Source organism: Panthera onca, chromosome F1 (assembly GCF_046562875.1).
Source record: "Panthera onca isolate mPanOnc1 chromosome F1, mPanOnc1 haplotype 2, whole genome shotgun sequence".
In the NCBI taxonomy this organism is placed as follows: domain Eukaryota; kingdom Metazoa; phylum Chordata; class Mammalia; order Carnivora; family Felidae; genus Panthera; species Panthera onca.
The window spans coordinates 18,664,963-18,691,222 of NC_138355.1; the positions used below are offsets into that span (position 1 = coordinate 18,664,963).

General features: G+C 38.4%; 1 protein-coding gene across 1 annotated transcript in view; it reads left to right on the forward strand.

The window, feature by feature from the left end:
• KLHL20 (kelch like family member 20) overlaps window positions 1-26,260 on the forward strand; it is a 64,201-nt gene that overhangs the window by 35,592 nt on the left and 2,349 nt on the right. Inside the window, exons 7-11 of the mRNA XM_060643552.3 lie at window positions 3,655-3,838; window positions 10,987-11,130; window positions 18,730-18,863; window positions 19,898-20,106; window positions 22,986-23,092. Coding sequence (XP_060499535.1) covers window positions 3,655-3,838; window positions 10,987-11,130; window positions 18,730-18,863; window positions 19,898-20,106; window positions 22,986-23,092 — 778 coding nt within the window. The remainder of the gene's footprint in view (window positions 1-3,654; window positions 3,839-10,986; window positions 11,131-18,729; window positions 18,864-19,897; window positions 20,107-22,985; window positions 23,093-26,260) is intronic.

Genomic DNA, 26,260 nt, shown 5'->3' on the forward strand with positions numbered 1-26,260 from the left:
TCTATTTTTATGTAAGTCTAAAAATGCCATGCAGTAGATATTTTGTTAAAATGAGTCATATGCATTTTTTATATACCAGTGTGCAAGTCACCTCATAATTACCTAGAACTGTCAAAAAACATGATCTTTACAGGGAGGCCTGGGTGGCTCAGTTGGTTAAGGCATCCGACTTCGGCTCAGGTCATGATCTCGTGGTTCGTGGGTCTGAGCCCCACATCAGGCTCCATGCTTGCTGATAGCTCGGAGCCTGGAGCCTGCTTCAGATTCTGTGTCTTCCTCTCTCTCTCCTCTTCCACTCACACTCTGTCTCTCTCTCAAAAATAAGTAAACATTTAAAAAAAGTTTAAAAAACAAAACATTATCTTACATTAAACAGTTACACACTTTCCTAGCTCCACTGAGCTAGACTGAGCCCAAGACAGCCTGCTGTATCATTTTGCTCCTACTCTCTGCTCCTTAATCTTTAAGAACTTTCATCCTCAGATGTCACTTCCATCCACGTAAATTCAGCTCTCTTGTTCACCTGAATAACAGCTTTCTCACAGTTGCATCAAACTACTTTTTACTAGTTCTGTCTTAGTCCATCGGGCTATTCTAACAGAAAACCAGAAACTGGGTGGTTATAAACAACATAAATTTATCTCTCACAGTTCTGGAGGCTAGGAAGTCTAAGATTAAGGCACCAGGAGATTCTATGTCTGGTGAGGGCCCACCTGCTTCTTCATGGAAGTTGGTCTTCTTATCTTTTTGCTGTGTTCTTACACGGAGGTAGGGGCAAGGGAACTTTCTGAGGTCTCCTTTATAAGAGCACTGATCCCATTCATGAAAGCTCTGCCCTTATAACCTAAGCACCTTGAAAAGGCCCTACCTCCTAATACCATCACACTGGGGACTAGATTTCAACATGTAAATTTTGGTGGGACATACATACATTCAGTCTGTAGCAAGTTCTCTGAATTTTTTTTCTAATTCTGATTCGTGGAGCTAACCGGGACGCATAGTGTTTGTATTTAAGCTCCCAACTTTCACTAATTCCATGGCTCCTTAGATGTAGACATCCTTGGATTCTTTTGTCCCATTTTAATATATGAAGTGTTCTATTCCTTTTCATCAGGGAATTTTGTGCAATCTCTGGGGCCTAGTATCCTTTTCCATCAGCCTAACCACTGCCTATCTTTTTTCTTCCCAATTTAATTTTCTCTTGGCCTGTGGGAATATATTTTCCCCTATATTTTTAGAGGGAAAATTTGATAATTTATGTTTTTAGCTCTCTCCTTTTAAGTTTTTTCATCTAAATTCCTTCATGTAGAGGATTGTAGTATTTCTGCAAGAAGAAAATTGATGCCAGGTTTTCTTTTTCACTCCAGTCCTCATCAGACTTTTTTTTCTCTTTTGAAGAATTTCTTTATTTTTGTTTTAGATTTCAAACTTAATTATTAATTCATTATGCACTGAATTCTCCCATACATCTAGTGTCCAAATGTCTCTGTTATTAATAGATTTATAATTTGTATTATTATTCTTATTTATTCCTATGTATGCATGAACATATTCACCTGCTATGTGGGTTTACACAGACATTTGCATGCTCGCACCTACATACATCTGCATCCTTGCTCTCCCATAGAGCAGTCTTAGAGTTTCTCTTTCCCACTTTTGAAAGTTGATGGTCTATTTTGAAATTAGAAGGCTGCAAGATCTAATTATTTGTGGTACCTGTGTCTTCATGATGTCATGTTGTTTTTGGGAATTCTAGTAGTAGGACCATCTTTATGGAGTTACGCCCATTATTATGAAGATCTATTAATCTATTTTGATAGATTATTATGAAGATCTATTAATCTATTAATCTATTTTGTTTGGCTATTGTTTTAGTAGCTGGAGTAGGGGTGGCAGTATTGTTAGACTTCACTTTTTTTTTTAATTTTTTAAAATGTTTTATTTACTTTTGACAGAGAGAGAGACAGAGCATGAGTGGGGGAGGAGCAGAGAGAGAGGGAGACACAGAAGCTGAAGTAGGCTCCAGGCTCTTAGCTGTCAGCACAGAGCCCGACGCGGGGCTCGAACTCACAGACCACAAGATCATGACCTGAGCCGAAATCGGACGCTCAACCGACTGAACCACCCAGGCGCCCCTAGACTTCACTTTTTAAGCTCCATAATGTAGCCCTTATTTTGGATTGGAATAGAGATGATTTGAAAGAATAATAAATTAAAATTATCTGCTATAACCACTTTTTTATTCAGGGAGCACTCTGAGAAGCTCTGTGGAACTCAGTTTGAACTTGTTATTCTGGTTATCAAAAATGTAGTTTCTTCAAAACATTTCCTGACCTTAAATGTCAGTTTGGATAATGTAGAATTCTCTATAGAGTGTAGATTAAACAGAAAGTAAAGTATTTTATAGCATAAGTCATAAGAATTTTTGTGTTATTTTCAGTTATAAGAGGACCTATTAAGAGACTGTGAATAGATGAGTCAAAATCTTTCCCCAGTAGAATAAAAAGAAAACTAGGCTTCTGAATTATAGTTCTTTTTTTTTGAGACTGAGCCACCCAGGCACCCCACAAAGTTATTATATTATTGACTGTATTCCCTGTGCTCTATATTACATCCCCATGACTAATTTATTTTATACTGGAGGTTTATACCTTTTTAATCCCCTTCACCTATTTTGCCTGCCCCCCAACCCTTCTCCACTCTGGTAACCAACAGTTTGTTCCCTGTATCTATGAGTTTGTTTCTGTTTTGTTTTGTTTGTTTCCACGTAAGTGAAATTGTACAGCATTTGTCTGACTTATTTCACTTGATTGGATCCCTAGATACAACTATGTTGTCACAAATGGCAAGATTTCCTTCTTTTTTATGGCTGAGTAATATTCAATTATGTATATATAGTATATCTCATTCATTTATCAGTAGATACTTAGGTTGCTTTCATATCTTGGCTATTATAAATAATGCTGCATTGAATATAGGGGTTCATATTTCTCTTTGAATTAGTGTTTTCATTTTCTTTGGATAAATATTCAGAAGTGGGATTGCTGGGTCATATGATAGTTCTATTTTTAATTTTTTAAGGCCTCCATATTGTTTTCCAGAATGACTGCACCAATTTACGCTACTACTAACAGTGTATGAGGATTCCCTTTTCTTCACATCCTCACCAACGCTGGTTATTTTTTGTCAGGTTTTAGTTCTTTAAGCTTTCGATAACAAATTACATTTATGTAGTATTTTATTCTTTAGAAAGCAGCTTAATGTATTTATTATTTCACTTTTAAATTTTTGTTCCTTATTTAACAAGTAAGGTAGTTTATAAGATATTCTCAAGATCACATCACTTAGCAGAGGTAACACGCAAACTCCAGTCTTCTAACTAAATTCAGTGTTTTATCCATTAAATGCCACTTACTTCCCAATCTGACTTAAACTGGTGTCCTTGCTCTTCTCTGTAAAATGGATTTATTTAGAAAATTAAAGATTATCGCAACCCCAGTGGAATAAGTAAAAGTCATAACTTATGTTTTGACCTGCTTCTAGAGATATTTGGTAAGTCCAAGCAATAGGTCATGATTTGAAGTTTTGAAGTGAGTAATACATTCTGTGCATTAGAACAAGTATTCTCTTGACCACTTGTATTACTTCCCCCAGTTGGTGGCTGGTGCAGTGGAGATGCTATTTCTAGTGTTGAACGGTATGATCCACAGACCAATGAATGGCGAATGGTAGCTTCGATGAGCAAAAGGCGATGTGGAGTTGGGGTCAGTGTTCTTGATGACCTGCTATATGCAGTAGGAGGCCATGATGGATCCTCATATCTCAACAGTGTTGAAAGGTAAGTAAGGTCAATTTCAAATTTTCTTCTCTGCTATTCATGTAGTTTTCACTTGAGATGTTAACCAGGAAACAAATGTGTTTTGCTGCTTTAGTATTGCATCTACTAGTTGGCAGCCTTGACCACTTAGCATAACATATGAGTCCTTTATAATTTAACTTCCACCTGACCTATTTTTCCAGTCTGTCTCCCCTGGCATACCCCTATTCCCTAATGCTACTGCAGACCCACCAAATTTCCTGTGGTTCCTTGGGCATGCTAAATCCTTTTATTTCTCTTTGCCTACTCATATGCTTGCTGTTCTTTCTTCCCTGGAATATCTCTACAAGACTCAATGTTTTTACTTCTTATATAAAGCCTTCTCTGACTCCCTACAGACTATTGATTACTCATTCCTCTGCTCTTTCATAAGTATTTTGAATATACTTGTACATATCTGATTGGTTATCATTGTTAAAATGTCTTTTCCCATATCTATCCCAGTGCCTGGCACATTAGAATTCTACAGTAATTGATTTTTAATAACTTCTGGCTTCTGGCTCACATACACCCTTTTTCATTCAGCCATGCTGATTTACAGTGATTCTTGGCATTTCTTAAACATGTCTGTGAAATCCTGCAGCATAGCGGGGCTGGTTCAATATTCCCAAATCAATCAATGTGATATATCACATTAATAAAAGAAAGGATAAGAACCATATGATCCTGTCAATAGATACAGAAAAAACAGTTGACAAAATACAGCATCATTTCTTAATAAAAACCCTCAAGATAGTCGGGATAGAAGGAACATACCTTAACATCATAAAAGCTGTATACGAAAAGCCCACAGCCAGTATCATCCTCAATGGGGAAAAAGTGAGATTTTTCCCCCTGAGATCAGGAACATGTCAGGGATGTCCATTCTCACCACTGTTGTTTAACATAGTATTGGAAGTCCTAGCCTCAGCAATCAGACAACACAAAGAAATAAAAGGCATCCAAGTTGGCAAAGAAGTCAAACTTTCACTCTACCTGGAAAACATGAAAGACTCCACCAAAAAGCTGCTAGAACTGATACATGAATTCAGCAAAGTCGCAGGATACAAAATCACTGTACAGATATCAGTTGCGTTTCTATACACCGATAATGAAGCAACAGAAAGAGAAACCAAGAAATCGATCCCACTTACAATTCCACCAAGAACCATAAAATACCTAGGAATAAACCTAACCAAAGGTGTAAAAGATCTGCATGCTGAAAACTATAGAAAACTTATGAAGGAAATTGAAGAAGACACAAAGAAATGGAAAAACATTCCATGCTCATGGATTGGAAGAACAAATTATCATTAAAATGTTGATACTACCCAAAGCAATCTACACTTTCAATGCAGTCCCAATCAAAATTGCACCAGCATTCTTCTCAAAGCTAGAACAAACAATCCTAAAATTTGTATGGAACCACAGAAGACCCTGAATACCCAAAGTAATGTTGAAAAGGAAAACCAAAGTGGGAGGCATGACAATCCCAGACTTTAGCCTCTGCTACAAAGCTGTAATCATCAAGACAGTATGGTATTGGCACAAAAACAGACACATAGACCAATGGAATAGAGAACCCAGAATTGAATGCACAAATGTATGGCCAGCTAACCTTTGACAAAGCAGGAAAGAGTCTCCAATGGAAAAAAGACAGTCTCTTTAGCAAACGGTGTCGGGAGAACTGGACAGCAACATGCAGAACAATGAAACTAGACCACTTTCTTACAACATACACAAAAACAAACTCAAAATGGATGAAAGACCCAAATGTGAGACAGGAAACCATCAAAACCCTAGAGGAGAAATCAGGCAACAACCTTTTTGACCTCAGCTGCAGCAATTTTTTGCTCAACACATGTCCAAAGGCAAGGGAATTAAAAGCAAAAGTAAACTATTGGGACCTCATCAAGATAAAAAGCTTCTGGACTGCAAAGGAAACAGTCAACAAAACTAAAAGGCAGCCGACAGAATGGGAAAAGATATTTGCAAATGACATATTAGATAATGTATCCAAAATCTATAAAGAACTTACCAAACTCCACACCCAAAAAACCAAATAATCCAGTGAAGAAAAAGGCAGAAGACATGAATAGACACTTTTCCAAAGAAGACATCCAGACACGTGAAAAGATGCTCAGCATCACTCATCATCAGGGAAATACAAATCAAAACCACACTGAGATACCACCTCACGCTGGTCAGAGTGGCTAAAATTAACAACTCAGGAAACAACAGATGCTGGTGAGGATGTAGAGAAAGGGGAACCCTCTTACACTGTTGGTGGGAATGCAAATGGTGCAGCCACTCTGGAAAACAGTGTGGAGGTTTCTCAAAAAGTTAAGAACAGAACTACTCTATCACCCAGCAATAGCACTACTAAGAATTTACCCAAGGGATACAGGAGTGCTGATACATAGGGGCACATGCACCCCAATGTTTACAGCAGCACTGTCAACAATAACCAAATTATGAAAAGAGCCTAAATGTCTATCAACTGATGAATGGATAAAGAAGATGTGGTTTGAGATGTGGTTTGGTCTCTTGGCAATGAGAAAGAATAAAATCTGGCCATTTGCAACAAAATGGATGGAATTGGAGGGTATTACAGTAAGTGAAATAAGTCAGTCAGAGAAAGGCAGATATCATATGTTTTCACTCATATGTGGAACTTGAGAAACTTAACAGAAGACTCTGGGGGAAGGGAACGGGAAAAAATAGTTACAGAGAGGGAGGGAGGCAAACCATAAGAGACTCTTAAATACAGAGAACAAACTGAGGGCTCATTGGGGTGGGGGCAGCAGGGGAGAGGGGAAAATGGGTGATGGGCATTGAGGAGGGCACTTGTTGGGATGAGCACTGGGTGTTGTATGTAAACAATGAATCATGGAATCCTTCCCCAAAACCGAGAGCATACTGTATACACTGTATGTTAGCTAACTTGACAATAAATTATATTAGAAACAAACAAACAAAAAAATCCTGCAGCATGTAAAGATCTAGAGGTATAGGGGCACCTGGGTGGCTCAGTCAGTTGAGCATCTGACTCTTGATTTTGTCTCAGGTTATGATCCCAGGGTCATGGGATTGAGCCCTGCATCAGTCTCTAAGCTGAGCATGGAGCCTGCTTAAAATTATCTCTCTCTCCCTCTGCTACTTTCCCCTGTTTGCTCTCTCTCTAAAATTACAAAAAAAAAAAAAAATCTAGAGGTATAGATTATAGAGCTGAAAAACCAAACAGAGGGATTAGCTCCACAGAAGTTAAAAAAAAAAAAAAAAAGTGTGCTGAAAAACAAATTGAGTTACAGGTACCTGGCTGGCTCAGGCAGTAGAGCATGCAACTTTTGATCTCAGGGTTGTAAGTTCAAGCCCCACATTGAGTGTAGAGACTATTTAAAAGAATTAAAATCATTAAAAAAAATAAAAATAAAGTGAATTAAAGAAATAAGAATGGAAATGATTAAATATTTACAACTTAATAATAATTAAGCCCAAATATATCAAAATGTGTGGGATGCAACTAAGATAGTATTCAGAGGCAAATTTATATGCATTATAACAATATGCATACATTTGAAAATAAGAAAGATGAGAAAATAAATCATTCTTTTAAATCAAGAAGTTATAAAAAGCCACAAAATCCAAGAAAATACAAAGAAAAAATTAATGAGATTGAAAACAATTAAAATTGATATAATTACAAAAAGAGCAATTTGATAGTTTTTTGATAGTATGTTATAAAATTAAAAATGACTTGGGACGCCTGGATAGCTCAGTCAGTTAAGTGGCAGGCTCCTAATTTCAGCTCAGGTCATTATCTCAGGGTCATGAGATCGAGCCCCACATTGGGCTGTGTGCGGGGTGTGGAGCCTGCTTGAGATTCTCTCTGTCCTCCCTCTGCCCCTCGTCCACTTGTCTCTAAAAAAAAATGTGAATAGATGGACTAAAATATTTTTAAAAAGGTGGGGCGAGTGGCACCTAGTCAGTTGAGTCAGTTGAGTTGACGCTCAGTCAGTTGAGCGTCCAACTCTTGATTTCAGCTCAAGTTATGATCCCAGGTTCATGGGATGGAGCTCCGTGTAGGGCTCCACACTGAGCAGGGAGCCTGCTTAAGATTCTCTCTCTCTCTCTCTCTCTCTCTCTCTCTCTCTCTCTCTCTTCCTCCCTCCCTCCCTCCCTCCCTCCCTCTCCCCACACACACACCGCCCCCATTCTGCCCTCTCCCCTGCTCACATGCTGTTTCTCTAAAAAAAAAAAAAAAAAAAATGACTGTACTCTGTGCCCCTTGATTCTACTTGTCATCATCCATTTGCACAAGGAGAAATATACAAGAGTAATTACTGTGTTTTTTGATAATAATAAGGTCTTTTAATTATTATTTTATTATAATATTTCTCTACTCTGAAATCCACATTTCCTTCCAGAGAAATTTACAAGGAATGGCCATATATCAGCAAAACTACAGGTTTTGAAGCATTTTCACAGAGGAGAGTGTGAGGATAGGTTATCAATTATTAAGAGTTTCTGTCACTCAAATTTTCAGTTAAGATATTTTCAGCTACAGGTTAACAGAAAACTTCTATTAAGCAGGCTAAAATAATTTATTATTTTCCAGAAACACGGTTTCTCAGGGCTTTAACTCCACCTCTCTGATATCTCCCTTAGCTCTGCAATGCTTACATATGGATTCCTTCTCAAATAGACATCAAGATGGCTGGAGCAGTTTTGGGCATCACATCTAGACGTAACTCTGTTCACAGGGAGAAAACGGGCCATGTCTTCTTTCTGAAAGTTTGGGAGCAAGGAAATCCTTACCAGAAACCCCAGTTTTTCTTAGCAGACCTTCCCCCATCAATCATTGGCTAGAATCAGGTCACATGCCTTTCCTAAACCAACACTGACAAAGTGAATGGGATTGGCATGATTGGTAAACTAATAGAGAAGAATTTATGCTGAGAGACTGCCACCATACCTTTACCTGAGGAGTATTTAATTCCAATTTCTATAACATAAATCCTCTTTAGTACATATTCCATAATTTATCAATGCAGAATATACTCTAATTTGAGTATGTTTGAGTATATTGAAGTTGCCAACTCAAATAACCAGGACATTAAAATCATCTAGTATTAAGAGTTTCTTTTCACAGAATCTGAGTTTTATGGATTTTATAAGAATAAAACTAAAAGAATCAAAAAAATACAGTGTCCCTAGCTTTAAATATCTTCACTACAGGTTCTGGGACTTCTCAACCATTGTCACTTCTCAAATGCCAAGGCAAAGAAGAGGATAGGGAGGGTAGGGTAGAATGATTATCCCTACAGTAAGGTCTTTTTTTTTTTTTTTCCACATTTATTTATTTTTATTTTTATTTTATTTTTATGAAATTTATTGTCAATTTGGTTTCCATACAACACCCAGTGCTCATCCCAACAGGTGCCCTCCTCAATGCCCATCACCCACTTTCCTCTCCCTCCCACCCCCCATCAACCCTCAGTTTATTCTCAGTTTTTAAGAGTCTCTTATGCTTTGGCTCCCTCCCTCTCTTTCTTTTTTTTCCTTCCCCTCCCCCATGGTCTTCTGTTAAGTTTCTCTGGATCCACATAAGAGTGAAAACATATGGTATCTGTCTTTCTCTGTATGACTTATTTCACTTAGCATAACACTCTCCCATTCCATCCACGTTCCTACAAAAGGCCATATTTCATTCTTTCTCATTGCCAAGTAGTATTCCATTGTATATATAAACCACATCTTCTTTTTTTTTTTTTTTTTTTTTAATTTTATTTTTTAATATATGAAATTTACTGTCAAATTGGTTTCCATACAACAAAACCACATCTTCTTTATCCATTCATCGGTTGGTGGACATTTAGGCTCTTCCCATAATTTGGCTATTGTTGAAAGTGCTGCTATAAACATTGGGGTACAAGTGTCCCTATGCATCAGCACTCCTGTATCCCTGGGGTAAATTCCTAGCAGTAGTATTGCTGGGTCATAGGGTAGATCTATTTTTAATTTTTGAGGAATGTCCACACTGTTTTCCAGAGCGGCTGCACCAGTTTGCATTCCCACTAACAGTGCAAAAGTGTCCCTGTTTCTCCACATCCTCTCCAGCATCTATAGTCTCCTGATCTGTTCATTTTAGCCACTCTAACCAGAGTGAGGTGGTATCTCAGTGTGGTTTTGATTTGTATTTCCCTGATGAGGAGTGACATTAAGCATCATTTCATGTGTCTGTTGGCCATCTGGATGTTCTTTGGAAAAGTGTCTATTCATGTCTTCTGCCTTTTTCTTCACTGGATTATTTGTTTTTCGGGTGTGGAGTTTGGTGAGTTCTTTATAGATTTTGGATACTAGCCCTTTATCTAATATGTCATTTGCAAATACCTTTTCCATTCCATCGGTTGCCTTTTAGTTTTGTTAATTGTTTCCTTTGCATTGCAGAAGCTTTTTATCTTGATGAGGTCCCAATAGTTCATTTTTGCTTTTAATTTCCTTCCCTTTGGAGATGTGTCGAGTAAGAAATTGCTGCGGCTGAGGTCAGAGAGGGTTTTTCCTGCTTTCTCCTCTAGGGTTTTGATGGTTTCCTGTCTCACATTCAGGTCCTGTATGCCAAAATCATTTTTACTGGTCAAATTAGTAATTACTGTTTTTAATGGCAAAATGTAATAAGCAATGTAAGGATACATCAGTAGGGATAGTATTAAATAATATAAGGCACACACAATAATGAAATGTTGGAAGAATCTAGAGCTATATCTATTAGCATGGGTAGATCTCAGAAATATGTCGAGTGAGAAAACAGTTCCTACGTTGTGGTATTATAAAGTATTGTCTTGAAGGACATACACCAAGTCACAATGGGAAGAGACCAGAAATTGGTGGAACTCGAAGGGAAATTTAGCTTTGTCCAAAACTTTCTGAAAAAAGTTTTAAAAGAAAACATATTCATATCTAACTTGTTGAAATAAAAAAATTAAGTTTAAAAACTAAAACATAAATTAGCATTACATATGCTTTAGTTATTAATCAGTCCATATTTACAGGAAAGAACATAGACTGTGTAGATATGGCCAGACTTTCTTTGTATAGTACAAACTCTGCTCTTAATGTGTTCTCTGCAGGTACGACCCCAAAACAAACCAATGGAGCAGCGATGTGGCTCCCACAAGCACGTGCAGGACGAGTGTTGGTGTGGCGGTGCTCGGAGGCTTTCTCTATGCTGTGGGGGGCCAGGATGGCGTGTCCTGCCTCAACATTGTTGAGAGGTGATCTCTTCAAATCATTTTCATTTTTTTAAAAGAATATAAAGGGCTCTTTAAGACCTAAGAAACAGCTTAGGACACCAGGGGAGCCACTATTCAGTGGATATCCCATGGGCTTTAGGGGAAAAGTTTTCAGTTGATCTTAAGTGTAGGAAGATGAAAGATATAACCCGATTTCCAAACTGTTATACTGCTTAAACCTAACATTGAAGAGTTGGAATCATATTTTAAATTACCTTCTATATATGATACCAAGTGTACCACTTCTGCAATCTGTTCTCTTTCCCCAGTACTTGAAGTGTATTTAGTGACTTTGCCCAGACTTCCTCCAAAACAATGATTAAAATAATAATACTCTGTCTAGCGCATCTTACAAATACCCCAAAGTATATGGATTCTCATTAATTCTTGAAGTCCACTTAGGGAAATCTGGGTTGGCTCTCAAAGTTTGATTTATACTTTTACAAATCAGTTAATTTTAGTGAAATAGATTCTGTTCTTAATTTCTTGCTCCATCAGCTTTTTGTCACTCTACCCTAGAGACTGGATTTTGGAGGCTTGTGTGTTATGATTATTGTCAAGAACATACCCTATTTCATTCTCACTTCTTAAAAGGAAATGCTTCATGACTCTTCAGAATATTTCAAATAGCATTTACGGGTTGGGTTACCATGTTTAAGTTGAAGAGTTTAACTCTGCCTTAAATAGGGATAAAGTTGCAGGTAACTCTTGAAAGCCATTTTTAAAATTATTTTTTCTGTTAAGAAACTTATTTCTCCACTTTCGAAACTCTTTGCAAGAGGATTCTGGGAAGATAGCAACAAGTAATCTCTCTAAATTCCCACATAAGAACAGAGCAATAGATAGCAAAGCTACAAACCTAGGAACAAATTATGGAACTTGGTTGGATGATAGGGTGAATGTACTTAACACTACTGAACTGTACACTTAAAAATGATTACAGTGGCAAATTTAATGTATATTTTGCCACAGCTTTTAAAAAGCCCTATGGGCAACATTGAAAATAGAACTAGGGGAGAGAGTATCCCCATAAACACCAAAACACCAGTGGGCAAAGGCAAAGTACCAAAAGCCACAAGACCTACATGATATCAGTGTCTGTGCAGGAGAAAATACAGAAAAGCAATCAAAGTATGACATATATAAGAACAGAAGAACCCCAAAATAGACAATACATATTTATTAGGAAGTGCGAGAGGAAAATTTAGGACCAACAGCTGAGACTAAGAAGGGTTTTTGCTCACTCCTAATATAGAGTAAGTGCAAGCGACCTATAATAAGATCTGAATGACTTAGAAAAGAGTTGTTCAACCTCAGCACTATTGCCATTTTGCACCAGATAATTCTTTGTTGTGGGGGGCTGTCCTGTGCACTCTCACATGTTTAATAGCATCCTTGGCCTCTTCCCACTAATTGCCAGTGGCACACACCTGGTTGTGACAACCAGAAGTCTCTAGACACTGCCAAATGTCCCTGGATGGGGAGAGGAGTGGTGCAAAGCCACGGCAGTTGAGAACCAGCTGCCCTAGAGCCATCTAGTCCCTAGGAACCCTCAGAACTGACCAGCAGGATGACCTTCCAGAACAGTTCCCACACTTCTGGCTGCAGGATCAAAATTGAGCAGGACAGAGTTATTATCCAATGGGAAGAGAAGACCAAGATGAAAAGGAGGACCAGTGAATAAAACCAATAAATCTCAGGAAGCAAACCACTCTACTTTTTTAACACTATAGGAAAAAACTAGAAAAAGCTCCATGAAGTTAGAAAAATTATCATGAACACTCCTCAAGACAACTCATTTCATGTAAAAATGAACAATAGCAAAGCATTGAGGTTAGATCCAATACAGAGTTAATATATGGAGAGAGAATAAGCAGCAGAATAACATCTCTATAGACAATAAAAGCACAGCGGAAAGACATGCCCACAGAACAGATCAAAATTGTAAGCAACTATTTCACAATGTGCTTAATGACATTAGGAAAATGATGCAAGATATGAAAACACTACATAAGTCAGAGTTAGAAAAACCCAAAAATGAAGTGGCAAAACTCAGAAAAATATTAGAAATAAAAGGAAAAATCACTTCAGAATGAAGACTAAACTAGAAATAAAACAAGTAACCCCAGAAGATAAATAGAAGGTGAAAGAGGAAATGTTTTAAAATAAAAAAATAAAGGAAATAAAAGGTTTTGAGAGAGAGCAATAAGTATTGAAGACAGGTAAAAGTCCAGTATACAAATAATAGGAGACCATGAGGAAGCAAACCAAAGCAAGAGAATGGAACAGATGCTAAGAACTATAATTCAAATCTGTTCTAAGAAAAAAAAGTGGAAATTGTTTATTGAAAACAATTGAAATTGAAAGGTTGCGATGTACCTTCTGAATACTGACCCAGAACAATCAACATCAGTACCTATTCTAATAAAATTATTGGACCTTGAAGAAAAAGGAGATAAATTCTTTAATCATCAACAAAAAAGTACATATTACTTATAAGGGAAAGAAATTTAGATTTACCATCAGACTTTTTGAAAGCAATATTTTATGCTAGAAGAAAATGGAATAACATATTTAGGCTAATCAAAGAAAATGTAAGCTAAGGATTTTATACCCAGAGAAACTGAAGTATGAAGGCCACAAACTGTTAATATGTAAGAAGTTAGGGAACACTGTTCCCATGAGTCCTTACTGAGGAATCTACCACAGAACTTCAGACAAAATTGCTAGAGACCTTGATAGAGGGTGAGCATGAAACATACAGAGAATCCAGGAACTCTGAATAAAGGGTGCAGAGAGAGAGTAGCTTGCACTGGCTGTATGCTCAGTTAGTACAAAGGTGGTACAAGTACTTTCAAAAGTGGGAGGAGAATGGGAAGAGATATGCAAAAAGAATTGTAATTCTTCTCGGGGACGTTGAAGTGATAGTATTGCTATTCTGAGACTGCAATGTATATGTGGAATAAAGAAAATGGGTATGGGTTATTCTGATTCTATCCTCTCCAGGTTTCTTGAAAATTAGAGTTCTTGATGTGGAAGAATATGAATGTAAAATAGAAGTTAAATAAAAGACCTTGTAGCCTAAATTTCAATTTGAATTAAATTCCTCATTTACAAATAATTATATTCTAGCTCTGTCAATTGAAGAGGCCTAGAAATAATGACCAACTAGTGGCAGTGAACGTCTCTATTCCTGGACTGGGTCTTGAAGTTCCATTTCCCTAAAAGAAACCAGGGCTTCTTGGAGAAATGTCTGTTTCCAGATTTAGGACAGGAAATGTACAAATAAACCCGGACCAGCATGTCATACCAGAATACAAGCCATCTATCAAAGACTAGGAGATGTCAAAGAGAGTCAAGAACAAACTTGAAGGTGTTCCCACTTGACCAAAGATGGGACAGTTTAAACTTTAAAAGAGACAGTAATTATGATTGATTAAAATCCAATAAATATATTTAAATCTATGAGTTCCTACTGACATTTTTTTAAACTCTACTTAGTTGCCTTTAGAAATTAATTTATTTCTAAATTATTAATTTATCATCTTGAGTACTAGTAAACAAAGTGAAAGAAGCATGCATATATCCAACCCTTCTTATATGAACTGTATCACATATGAATTGGGTACAAAATAGTAGATAAGAGGATTGTTTCTTTATAAAAATATCCAAATAAAGGAACATAAATGATTGAATATCACCATTTTGCAACACTCAGTAAATAAATAGACCTAGGTGTTAATAATTAACAGCTGCTAACATACCACCTTCTGTAGTGTTGCCAAAGGGACCAAATGTGGTCTGATCAAACTTCTGAATCCAGAAGTTCTGCCAATTTGCAGAACATACAGAGGACAGACCAGTGCATTGAACTGCACTATGAGTGTCCAGTCAATCAAATCCATGTTGTGGGAGAAATTGCAGGTTGAATACCCCAGGTTCTAAAGGATGAATTGGGGGGGGGGGGGGGGGGGGGAGAAGGGCTATGGAGGAAAAACCTGTAGGTAAAAAGAGACTTTAAAAAAACTACAGTGAACAAGAGTAAGTGTCTAGGGATGCACACTTGGGTGGTAAAAACTGTAAAGAAATACAAGGAAGTGATTACTGTAAAAGTCAGGATAATGGTTCTCTTGTGTGGAGGAAGGCATTGAGTTTGGAAAGGGATACATCCAAAGGGCTTCCAGTATGGCAGGCAAACTTATTTTTCTTGACCTGGGTAGTGGGCTTTCCTTGTAATATCTCATTAAACTATACATTTGTTTCGTGTGGCTTTCTAAATCGATGTTTTATTTTACAATAAAAAGTTTTAAGAATTATGCAAAGACTTCAGCTTCCAAGTAGAATGCAGTAAGTAGTGACAGCCATCACTCCCACTGCAACAACTAGGGGAAAATGAGAGCACAAATATACTTTTTTAGGGGCTCCTGTGTGGCTCAGTTGGTTAGGAGTCCAACTCTTGATTTCAGCTTAGATTGTGACCTCACAGTTCGTGAGTTCAAGCCCCACATCAGGCTTCGTGTTGTCAGCGCAGAGCCTGCCTGGGATTCTCTCCCTCTCTCTTTGCCCCTCTCCTGCTCACACTCTCTCACTCACTTGCTCTCTCTCAAAATAAATAAATAAACTTAAATATATATATATATATGTGTGTGTGTGTGTGTGTGTATATACACATGTATATACATACATATATATGTATATATACATACATATATATGTATACATACATACATATATATACATACATACATACATATATACATATATACATACATATGTGTATGGGTTTTTTTATGTTTGGGTTTTTTTTAAACATCAGAGACATGTGAAAGTAACAAGGACTAGATGAACTAAAATTCTACTGAAGAGGAAGCCCATCTATGTGAGCTGAGATCATCAGCTATTTTCTTCCCTGGGGGCATTTGCCAAGTGTGAAGGGTTGAATATTGCACTTGTCTTAGGCCAAAGGATTCTCCTGGAAGAGAGGTATATCAGTAGAACTTTTAACAGTCATGCAGGTTGACATGACAGATTGGAATCTAGGACAATTCTAAACATACTGCTGTTTTTCCCCATGAGATGTTTTCTGAATGCTAGGATAGCTCAGTCTCGAGGGAACCAGGGTGAGTGAAATCTCATGCAACCTTCCAGTGCTTAGAAGATAAAGCCCTGCTGTGGGGAGGGGCTTACAACAAATACATGACAGCTTGCATCCTTGAGACATTTGAAAATAGAGGTGGACAGAGTCTAACAAAAGCTCAATTCCTGATTGGACTGAGGCAATCAGTATTTCACCCTACCTGCCTAATACAGGGAAGAGTGAATCCACTGCAGGTGGTGTGGGAATGAGGGGGGTAATACCAATTTCACCTTCTAGGATTTCATTCCTTTATAATGTGCAGCATACGATAAAAAATTATGAAACATCTGAAGAAACAGAAAAATATGGCCAATAGCTGAGAGAAAAAAAAAATAGAAGCAGACATTTAAGTGATCCACATTTAGAGTTAACAGAAAAAAACTTTAAGTATAATAAATGCATTAAATAAAATAGAGGATAAGATTAAAACTGGGTAAAAGGTTGGAGAATTTAAATATAGAATTGGAATCTAAAAATAATATGTGTTCTACAACTGAAAAATACAATCTCTAAAATTAAGAACTCAATGAAATAAGATGAATTAGACACAGTAGAAATAGACACAGCAGAAGACCGAGTTAATGAACTCAAAGACAGATTAATAGAAAATACCGAAACAGAGGAAGAACAGAGAAAACAGCATGGAAAGAACAGACTCTCATGTGTCCCAGACACTCATGGGACACAGTCTAACATACATGTAACTGCAGTCCCAGAAAAAGAGAGATAATAGCAGAAGCAATATTTGGAGACAGAATTTTTGGCTGAGAATTTTCCAAAAGTGATGAACCATAAACTGTATTCAAAGTGCATGAACTCCAGGAAACCTTCACTCACTAACCATAACCTTTCTCCAGGGCCTGCATTCTCCAGCATTTATATTTCTGCGTCTTTCACCTGTATTAGTTACCACATTCTCAGAATCTGTTTGGAGGTTTCTCCTTTGAGAACATGCTCCATCTCCCTCTCTTGCTTCTTAAGAGCGAGGTCTATTTTTAGTATCCTTTATTTTATTTTATATTTCCTGCAATATTGTTATAGTTTGCTATACAGTACTTAAATATACTAACAGAATTTCCTACCCATGTAATAAAATGTCAGCACTATTCCGATTTTTATCATATTTACTTCTGAACACTAGTAATTTATCAATCAGGACCCACTGAGGAAAACGGAAGCTATATCAGTTATTTGACTACAAGGAATGTTCAAAAATTGGCCAGCAGATATCGAAGGGCTGAAAGAAGTGAAAAGAAGACACCAAAGTAACTGTAGGAACCCAGATCTGGGAACGTAAAAGAGAGAGATCAGAGTTACGGGAGCCTAGAAGCCTAGAGGACAGATCCCACAGAGCCAGAACCATCAGCACCCAGGGAGCTGGTGCTCTGAAAGCTGTGACCCTTCTCCATGAAGGGTTCTCTTGCTGGCTATTTTTGGAAGATTGTATTTTCCAAAGATGATTACAATACCTGCCATTTCATATGCTCTTCGTATAATTTGACTTTGACACTCTTCTTACTGAGGGGTGGGATTTATGTTTCCTCCCTTGATTCTGGGTCGCCTTGCAAGAACCCCAACAGTGGCAGTATTTGACTCCTGGGGCTAGGTCATAAAAGGTGATACATCTTTCACTTGGATCTCTTGGGGCACCTTTGAGGCCTTGAGCTGCTTGAGGTTGCCATGCTGAGAGGAAGCCCAAATGAGCCGGCGTGGAGAGACCCTGAGGCTACTTGGAGAGATGCCTGGCCAGCCCCTAGCTGCCTTAGCATCCTGCCCTTCCAGCCTCAGCCCCAGCCTGAGAGCAGCCAGACACCTGAGCCAGAGCTTCCCTGTGAGGCCCTTCCCAAATTCCTGACTCATGGAAACAGGAGAGTTAATAAAATTATTTTTGAATCCCTGAGTTTGGGGGTGACTTACACAGCTGTGGTACACATACCTCAGGAGCTCAGAGGAGGTGCCTCACAGAGCCATGACTAAGACCTCTAAGAGGCACGACAAGGCTAGTTTTAGAAGTGCCAGGAAAAGGCTAGAAGCTGCAATTCGCTGGTTCCGTCAGAGCGAAAGGGCCTTTGCTGAGACAAAGCTGACAGAGTTGGCAAACACACAGAAAGGAGCCTGTCCCTTCTCCTGCCCTGGACTTCCAGCGTCTGGTCCTTCCTCTCAGCACAATCTAACAGAGAGCCAGCTTGGCTGAGGAGAAACGCTCTTTTCAGAGTTCTAGCCCTAGCATCACAAGGCAGAGTATAGGAAACAGCTGAATAACAGACACAGGCACAAACTCTAAGATTTCTCTTCCTAATAACCAAGTAAAATATGTTAGATTCTCACTGTGCATGTGACCATAGCATGTATCCAACATATCTTCAGCATGGTTTCACATCTTATGAAAAAGGCCTCACTTAATCAAAACAGGTGTGCAGTCTTTGGTTTCTCCCTCACTGCAGGTATGATCCAAAGGAAAACAAATGGACTCGAGTGGCTTCTATGAGCACCAGAAGACTAGGCGTGGCCGTGGCTGTGTTAGGAGGGTTCTTATATGCCGTAGGTGGCTCTGATGGGACATCTCCACTCAACACAGGTGAGTCCCTTCCAAGGTCAGTGTGGTTCCCCCAAAGCAGCATATTCCTCAGGAGAGTCACCCTACAAAAAAGTGTAAAAATCCAGGTGATCCTATAATTTTAAATTACAAATATAAATTACAAAATTTAAATAATTTATATAATAATATATTTATTTAAATAATTGAAAATTATTTGCCCCCTAAAAGAGTACAACTCTCAGCTCTTCCTCGGCTCCTTCTGCAGCCATAGTGTTCTACTGTATTCCCCAAATATTTCTTTCTCCTTTCTCTTTGCAAGCTTTGGAATTTATAATGAATAAAAGAACTGTTTTCCCAATAGGATTATTTCCCTGCCCCACCCCCAACCATCTCTCCTTAAAAACCAAAAACAAACAAACCTGTATTATAATCTAAGAATAAATAAAAACTTACAGCTGTAAGCTGGTTTATGTGTTAGTCCTCTCTCTTTAGAGATAATGGATATTTTTGCCCAAGGATATTGTTAGTGTGGCACCCGCATCAGATTCATTGTCACTTATCTTGTCTTCTGCTTATAGTGCAGTAGGAATACAGGCAAAGGGGTACGAGAGCACAGAAGCTGTCTGATCATGACAATAAATTAGTAGTATGGAATGGTGCCTACAGGTCTTACAGTCCGGTCTCCTCATTTAAAGATAAGGTGGGGGCGCCTGGGTGGCTCAGTCAGTTAGGTGTCCGGCTCTTGATCTCAGCTCGGGTCATGAGTTCAGGCCCCAAGTTGGGCTCCGTGGTAGGCGTGAAAACTACTTAAAAAAAAAAAAAGATAAGGTGAGGCCATGAATCATATTGTCAGAACTAGAACTGAGGCACCTTTCCACCATACCATACCCAAACCAAACCCTTCCCTGATGAGATTATATTGGTATTGTAGAAAGATATACAAGTCCGTCTCAGAAGCAAAAATCAGATTGTGTATCAAAAATATGTGTTATCACAAAATTTTAATGGCTATGAGGAAAACTAGAGGTGAGAAGAAATGGTTGAATGGTCACTTACTACTTTTCCCCCTACAGTGGAGCGCTACAATCCTCAGGAAAACAGATGGCACACCATAGCCCCTATGGGGACCCGGAGGAAACACCTAGGCTGTGCAGTGTATCAGGACATGATCTATGCCGTAGGAGGTAGAGATGATACTACAGAGCTTAGCAGCGCTGAGAGATACAACCCCAGAACTAACCAGTGGTCTCCAGTGGTGGCTATGACATCCCGCCGTAGTGGAGTAAGTGCCTCGCTACTGAAAACTTGGGAAAAAAGCACCAAGAGACGGTTGTGTGGGAGAGCTCTGATCTGTAAAATACCGGGACAGTAAGGAGGGGCACTATTTAGGCAAAACAACCCCTGCTGCTTTTGTAATGGAAAAAAAAAAGTAATTTCTCTTAATTGCTGTTTTCTCCGGTGGTTAAATATCTCAGTCAATTATATCTTTAATGATAGAATTATTCTTTGTGATTTATCTTTCATCAGTTGTTTTCCTAAAAGACATTGCCCTATCTTATCCACTACCTTATCTAACTTCACCCATATTCATCCCTCTCAATTAGAGCTAAATATTCCTAACTAATTTCTAACTAGTTTCTAGGTAATATTCTAAGTAGTTGGCACACCAGTTCAAATGTTGAGGCAGAAACATACCTGGCCCCACCACCAGTCCCCACAAATAGGTTTGAGTCTATCCCATCTGTAGTCTAGACCTGGTCAGGCTGACCTATGTCAAGTTCTAGACCATGGGTGACCTGTGACTACACGAGACTTTCAGGGTGAAGTACAGAATTCATCCATCCTAGGGCGTTTGCTTCAGAGGGAACTGTAATCCATAAACCACTGATTGTGGCAAGAGTCCATCGATGTTGGACAACAGGTGGGAAAAGGCAGCAGTAGTTAAAGAGTCTGTGCTGTGAGGATAGAAGGGAGTAAATTCTGGTTCGCACAAATCAGGGAATACCACTGGTAGGCATCGGCAAGTCAAAGCATTCCCATGCCTGTGGCTCTTTATTACTGGTGGCTAACAGCTTCTTAGTCACACTCCTATTGTTCTCACTGCTACATTCTGATGATTTAGCAAATATTTATTTATTTGTTTATTTGTTTAAATTTACATCCAAGTTAGTTAGCATATAATGCAACAATGATTTCAGGAGTAGATTCCTTAATGCCCCTTACCCTTTTAGCCCATCCCCCCTCTCACCACCCCTCCAGCAACCCTCTGTTTGTTCTCTATATTTAAGAGTCTCTTATGTTTTGACCCCCCTCCCTGTTTTTATATTATTTTTGCTTCCCTTCCCTTATGTTCATCTGTTCTGTGTCTTAAAGTCCTCATATGAGTGAAGTCTTATGATTTTTGTCTTTTTCTGACTAATTTCACTTAGCATAATACCCTGTAGTTCCATCCACGTAGTTGCAAATGGCAAGATTTCATTCTTTTTGATTGCCACGTAATATTCCATTGTATATACATACCACATTATCCATTCCTCCATCGATGGACATTTGGGCTCTTTCCACACTTTGGTTATTGTTGATAGTGCTGCTATAAACATGGGGGTGCATGTGTCCCTTCAAAACAGCACACCTGTATCCCTTGGATAAATACCTAAGAGTGCAATTGCTGGGTTGTAGGATAGTTCTATTTTTAATTTTTTGAGGAACCTCCATACTGTTTTCCAGGGTGGCTGTACCAGTTTTTAGCAAATACTTATTAAGTGCTTACCGTGTGCTAGGAAAGCAAAAATGAGTGTGACGACTCATCAAGGAGCTCCCAATTTAGTGAAGGAACTTGAGATGTTTACAGCTAACTACAAAAAAAATTATAGTAACAGCACGTGCATTATAGGAAAACATGGGAGAATATGCTTAATGTGTTTGGGGCAGTGAAGAGACTTACCAGAGAAAGTCGCATGTAAACTAGGCCATAAAAGAAGAAAAAGATTCTCTAAAAGAGGGAGACAAAACACCAGCCAAGGAACAAGATGCAAAAGTATGGAGGTGTGCATATGTGGATCTTGAGAAACTTAACAGAAGACCATGAGGGAAGGGAAGGGGAAAAAAATAGTTACAAACAGAGAGGGAGGGAGGCAAACCATAAGAGACTCTTAAATACAGAGAACAAACTGAGGGTGGATGAGGGGGTGGGGGAGAAGGGAAAGTGGGTGATGGGCATTGAGGAGGGCACTTGTTGGGATGAGCACTGGGTGTCGTATAGGTAAGTGGTGAACCACGGGAATCTACCCCAAAACCCAAAAGCACACTTTACACACTGTATGTTAGCCAATTTGACAATAAATTATATTTGTTTAAAAAAAGAAAATACTTTAAAGACAATGAAATTAAAAAAAAAAACTGAGGGTTGATGGAGGGAGGTGGGTGAGAAATGGGCTAGATGGGTGATGGGTATTAAGGAGGGCACCTGTTGTGATGAGCACTGGGTGTTGTATGGAAGTGATGAATCACTGAATTCTACTTCTGAAACCAATATGTAAACCAACTAAAATTTAAATTAAAAAAAGAAGAAAAAAATCTTAAAAAAAAAAAAAAGTATGGAGGTGTGAACACGTGTGGTATTTTCTGGGACCAGCAGTTAAATCAGTATTATTACAACATAGGGCACATAAGGAGGTGAGGCTAGAATGGGCTCTTATGGGTTTCTGGAGGGCCCGAACAACATAATAAGGACTTTAAACTTAGGCGGTAGAGAGGCTTCGTTTTTAGAGGAGAGTGACAGCATGGGTATTTTAAACAGAATTTTAGTGGCAATTTAGGTAGTGGATTAGAACAGGCAAATACCAGAAAAGTGAGAGCCCTTTGGAGGTTCCTACTCCCAGTGATGCTTTTCTAAAATTTTTAAAAATCTGTTTTTGACTCTGTGTAAATACTTTAATTGAATATATAATTTTATTGTTCCAACAATGTAGATTTTTGCCATTACTTTTTTCTCTGTATTCAAGTAAGCCATAATATAAGGCGTTAAAAAATATCTTTTAGTAAAGATTTATGTAGAAACTTATGTGGAAACTTATGTAGAAACTTATGTAGAAATTTATGTGTAAATTTTCCCAGTGATTCTCTGGCTTCTTCAGCAGCCACTATGTTTTGGTCCTACAGGTTGGCCTGGCAGTGGTGAATGGGCAGCTCATGGCGGTAGGAGGCTTCGATGGCACAACGTACTTGAAGACCATTGAAGTTTTTGATCCTGATGCAAATACATGGAGGTAACGTTTAAGCTACATTGCAGATCACCTCACTGCTGACTGGAAAATCATGAGCATGAGGTTGCCCGTGACCGTCAGAATCGGGCTGGTCAGTACATTGAGAAGTGTTTTTGTGGTACTAGGAAGAGAGCTCCAAGTTACCCCTATTTGATGGCTTATTTTGACTTCATTGCTCGAAAGTGGCTGACATCTTACAAAATCTTCTCTTTAGTAACTGTCCAGTGTTATAGTAGAGATGGCAAACACAGAAAAAAAGTCTCCTCTCTAGCTTCGTCGTGTGCAGCTGAGGAAAGTGAGGCACTGAGAAATGAAATGAACAAGTTAGCAACAGAGTTAAAATTGGAACTTAGATCTTTCACTCCTAATCTGTCACAATGTTTTGGTGTTCTTGTAGGTAGCTTTATACCCAGGAAAAACAAATTGCAGTTACTTTTGAAAAATTATAGTTTATTTCATTTTTAAGCTGATTGTTTTCTTTAAGCTTTTAAAATCTATTTTTTTTTTAATTTTTTTAACGTTTATTTATTATTGAGAGATGGAAAGACACAGAGCGTGAGCAGGGGTGGGGTAGAGAAAGGGTGAGACACAGAATCTGAAGCAGGCTCCAGGCTCTGAGCTGTCAGCACAGAGCCCGACGCGGGGCTCAAACTCACAAACTGCGAGATCATGACCTGAGCCACAATCGGTCGCTTAACCAACTGAGCAACCCAGGCGCCCCTACTTTCATTTTGTTTTAATATAATTTATTGTCAAGTTGGCTAACATACAGTGTATACAGTGTGCTCTTGGTTTTGGGGGTAGATTCCCGTGATTCATTGCTAACATACAGCACCCAGTGCTCATCCCAACAAGTGCTTTCCTCAATGCCCATCACCCATTTTCCCCTCTCCCCACCCCCTGACCCCCATCTACCCTCAGTTTGTTCTCTGTATTTAAGAGTGTCATACAGTTTGCATCCCTCTCTGTTTGAAACTATTTTTCCCCTTCCCTTCCCCCATGGTCTTCTGTTAAGTTTCTCAAGTTCCACATATGAGTGAAAACATGGTATCTGTCTTTCTCTGACTGATTTCACTTAGCATAATATTCTCCAATTCCATCCATTTTGTTGCAAATGGCAAGTGGGGGCATCTGGATGACTCAGTCGGTTAAGTGACCAACTCTTGATTTCGGCTTGGGTCATGATCTCATGGTCATGGGATCGAGCCCTGCATTGGCATGGAGCCTGCTTGGGATTCTCTCTCTCTCTCTCTCTCTCTCTCTCTCTCTCTCTCTCAAAATAAGTAAATAAATTTTAAAAATTAATTAAAATCTTTTTAAATATATTATTATTCTATTTTAAAGTCTATTAAATTTTAACAGTCACTTTTAGGGAGGAGTCTACATTTTATTGAAGAGATTTAACTATGTTGGGGCACCTGGGTGGCTCAGTCGGTTGTGCATCTGACTTTGGCTCAGGTCATGATCTCACAGTTTGTGAGTTCGAGCCCCACGTTAGGCTCTGTGCTGATAGCTGGGAGCCTGGAGCCTGCTTCAGATTCTGTGTCTCCCTCTCTCTCTGCCCCTCCCCCACTTATGCTCTGTCTCTCTCAAAAATGAATAAATGTAAAAAAAAAATTTTTTTTTAAAGATTTAACTATGTTAAACTATATAGGATTAACTTTACTTTTAAATCCTTGTCTTAACAATCTTAACAAATCTTTCCTAAGTACTTCTTATAAATTCACATAAATCAGATAACTCATGCATTTGTTTTTTCAAAAATTTTTACAAATTTAGCAAAATTCTCTTAAATTTTAAAACAAAATCATAAGTCCAGATCTTTACTCAATCACACGTTTTATACTCGATTCAAAAAACTAATCTGATAGATGCCTTAATATGCCAGAGTTGCTTAAATATTACAAGAACTTAAAATGTCAAATATATAGTTAATTCTCAAACTTAATACAAAATGTTAATACTATAGGTTGGATGTACCTCCTGTCTATACTTAATTCCAAATATTAGCCTTCTAAGAAAACAGTTTTACCTTCCAAGCAACATGGGTTTTCTTTCTCAATAAATTTGGCTTATTTGCCTAAATACATTTAAGGGAACCACAGATCCCAGTCTGGCCCGGGATATGAGGCAGCAGACATTCTGAAAGATCTTTTCATGAACATGAAAGATAAGCTGAGATCTTTGTAGTCCTTATTCCAAGAGTCTGTCTCGTAGTCCATTCCTGCTGCATTCTAAGTAGACATTTTGTAAATTTGAGCCCGTAACTACCCACCCAGATCTTTTCGTCATTCTAGAAGATTCAGCTAATGAATGTACTGAGATCTTTTTATAATCTTCATGTCTGGGAAAGCCATACTTTTACAGATATTTAAATGATAGGCTTTGGATTCTGCCTCTCTCATGTCTCTGTAAGACTTGGTCACAATACTGAAGTCAGACTAAAAGTCAGATATTGTAGCACTTTGGGCTTCTGCATCACATTTCACAACCTTGGTTCATTAAGTAAAGATAGTATTACTGAGTGAGTGTTCTAGACTCTGGGATACAACAGTGAACAAAACAAACTTCTTTTTTTTTTTAATGTTTATTTATTTTTGGGAAAGAGTGCAGGTGGAGGAGGGGCAGAGAGAGAGGGGGACAGAGGATCCGAAGCAGGGCTCAAACTCAACGAACCATGAGATAACGACCTGAGCCAAAGTTCGTTGCTCAACCGACTGAGCCACCCAGGCACCCCAAACAAACTTGTCTGAGACTGGAAGTAACATATCAGGGGGGTAGAAGCTCTATGGTGACTAGCAAAGGGGGTGGGAGTGTCCAAGGAGGAGTTTCCACTTTAAAATATAGCCTAGCAGGCCTCACTGCAAAGGTAAACATTTTAGCAAAACCCAGTAGAGGTAAGGGAGAGAGAGCAGGAGGTTTTTATGAATAGGAGCCCCCTCCCCCCTTGTGACATATTTTCTTACACACTCTGCTTCCTTTTTTAGTGGAAATTTGAGAAGATAGCCAAATTTTCTTCTGACTGCTTAATCACTATGATCCTATGTAATGACCTATTTCTCAGTAACTATCACTAAATAGAATTAGTAACATATGACCAAGTAATATTTAGGAAATTCTTAAGAACCATCTTTTGAGAGATTACGATCTCCATTTTTGTCTCAGACTTAA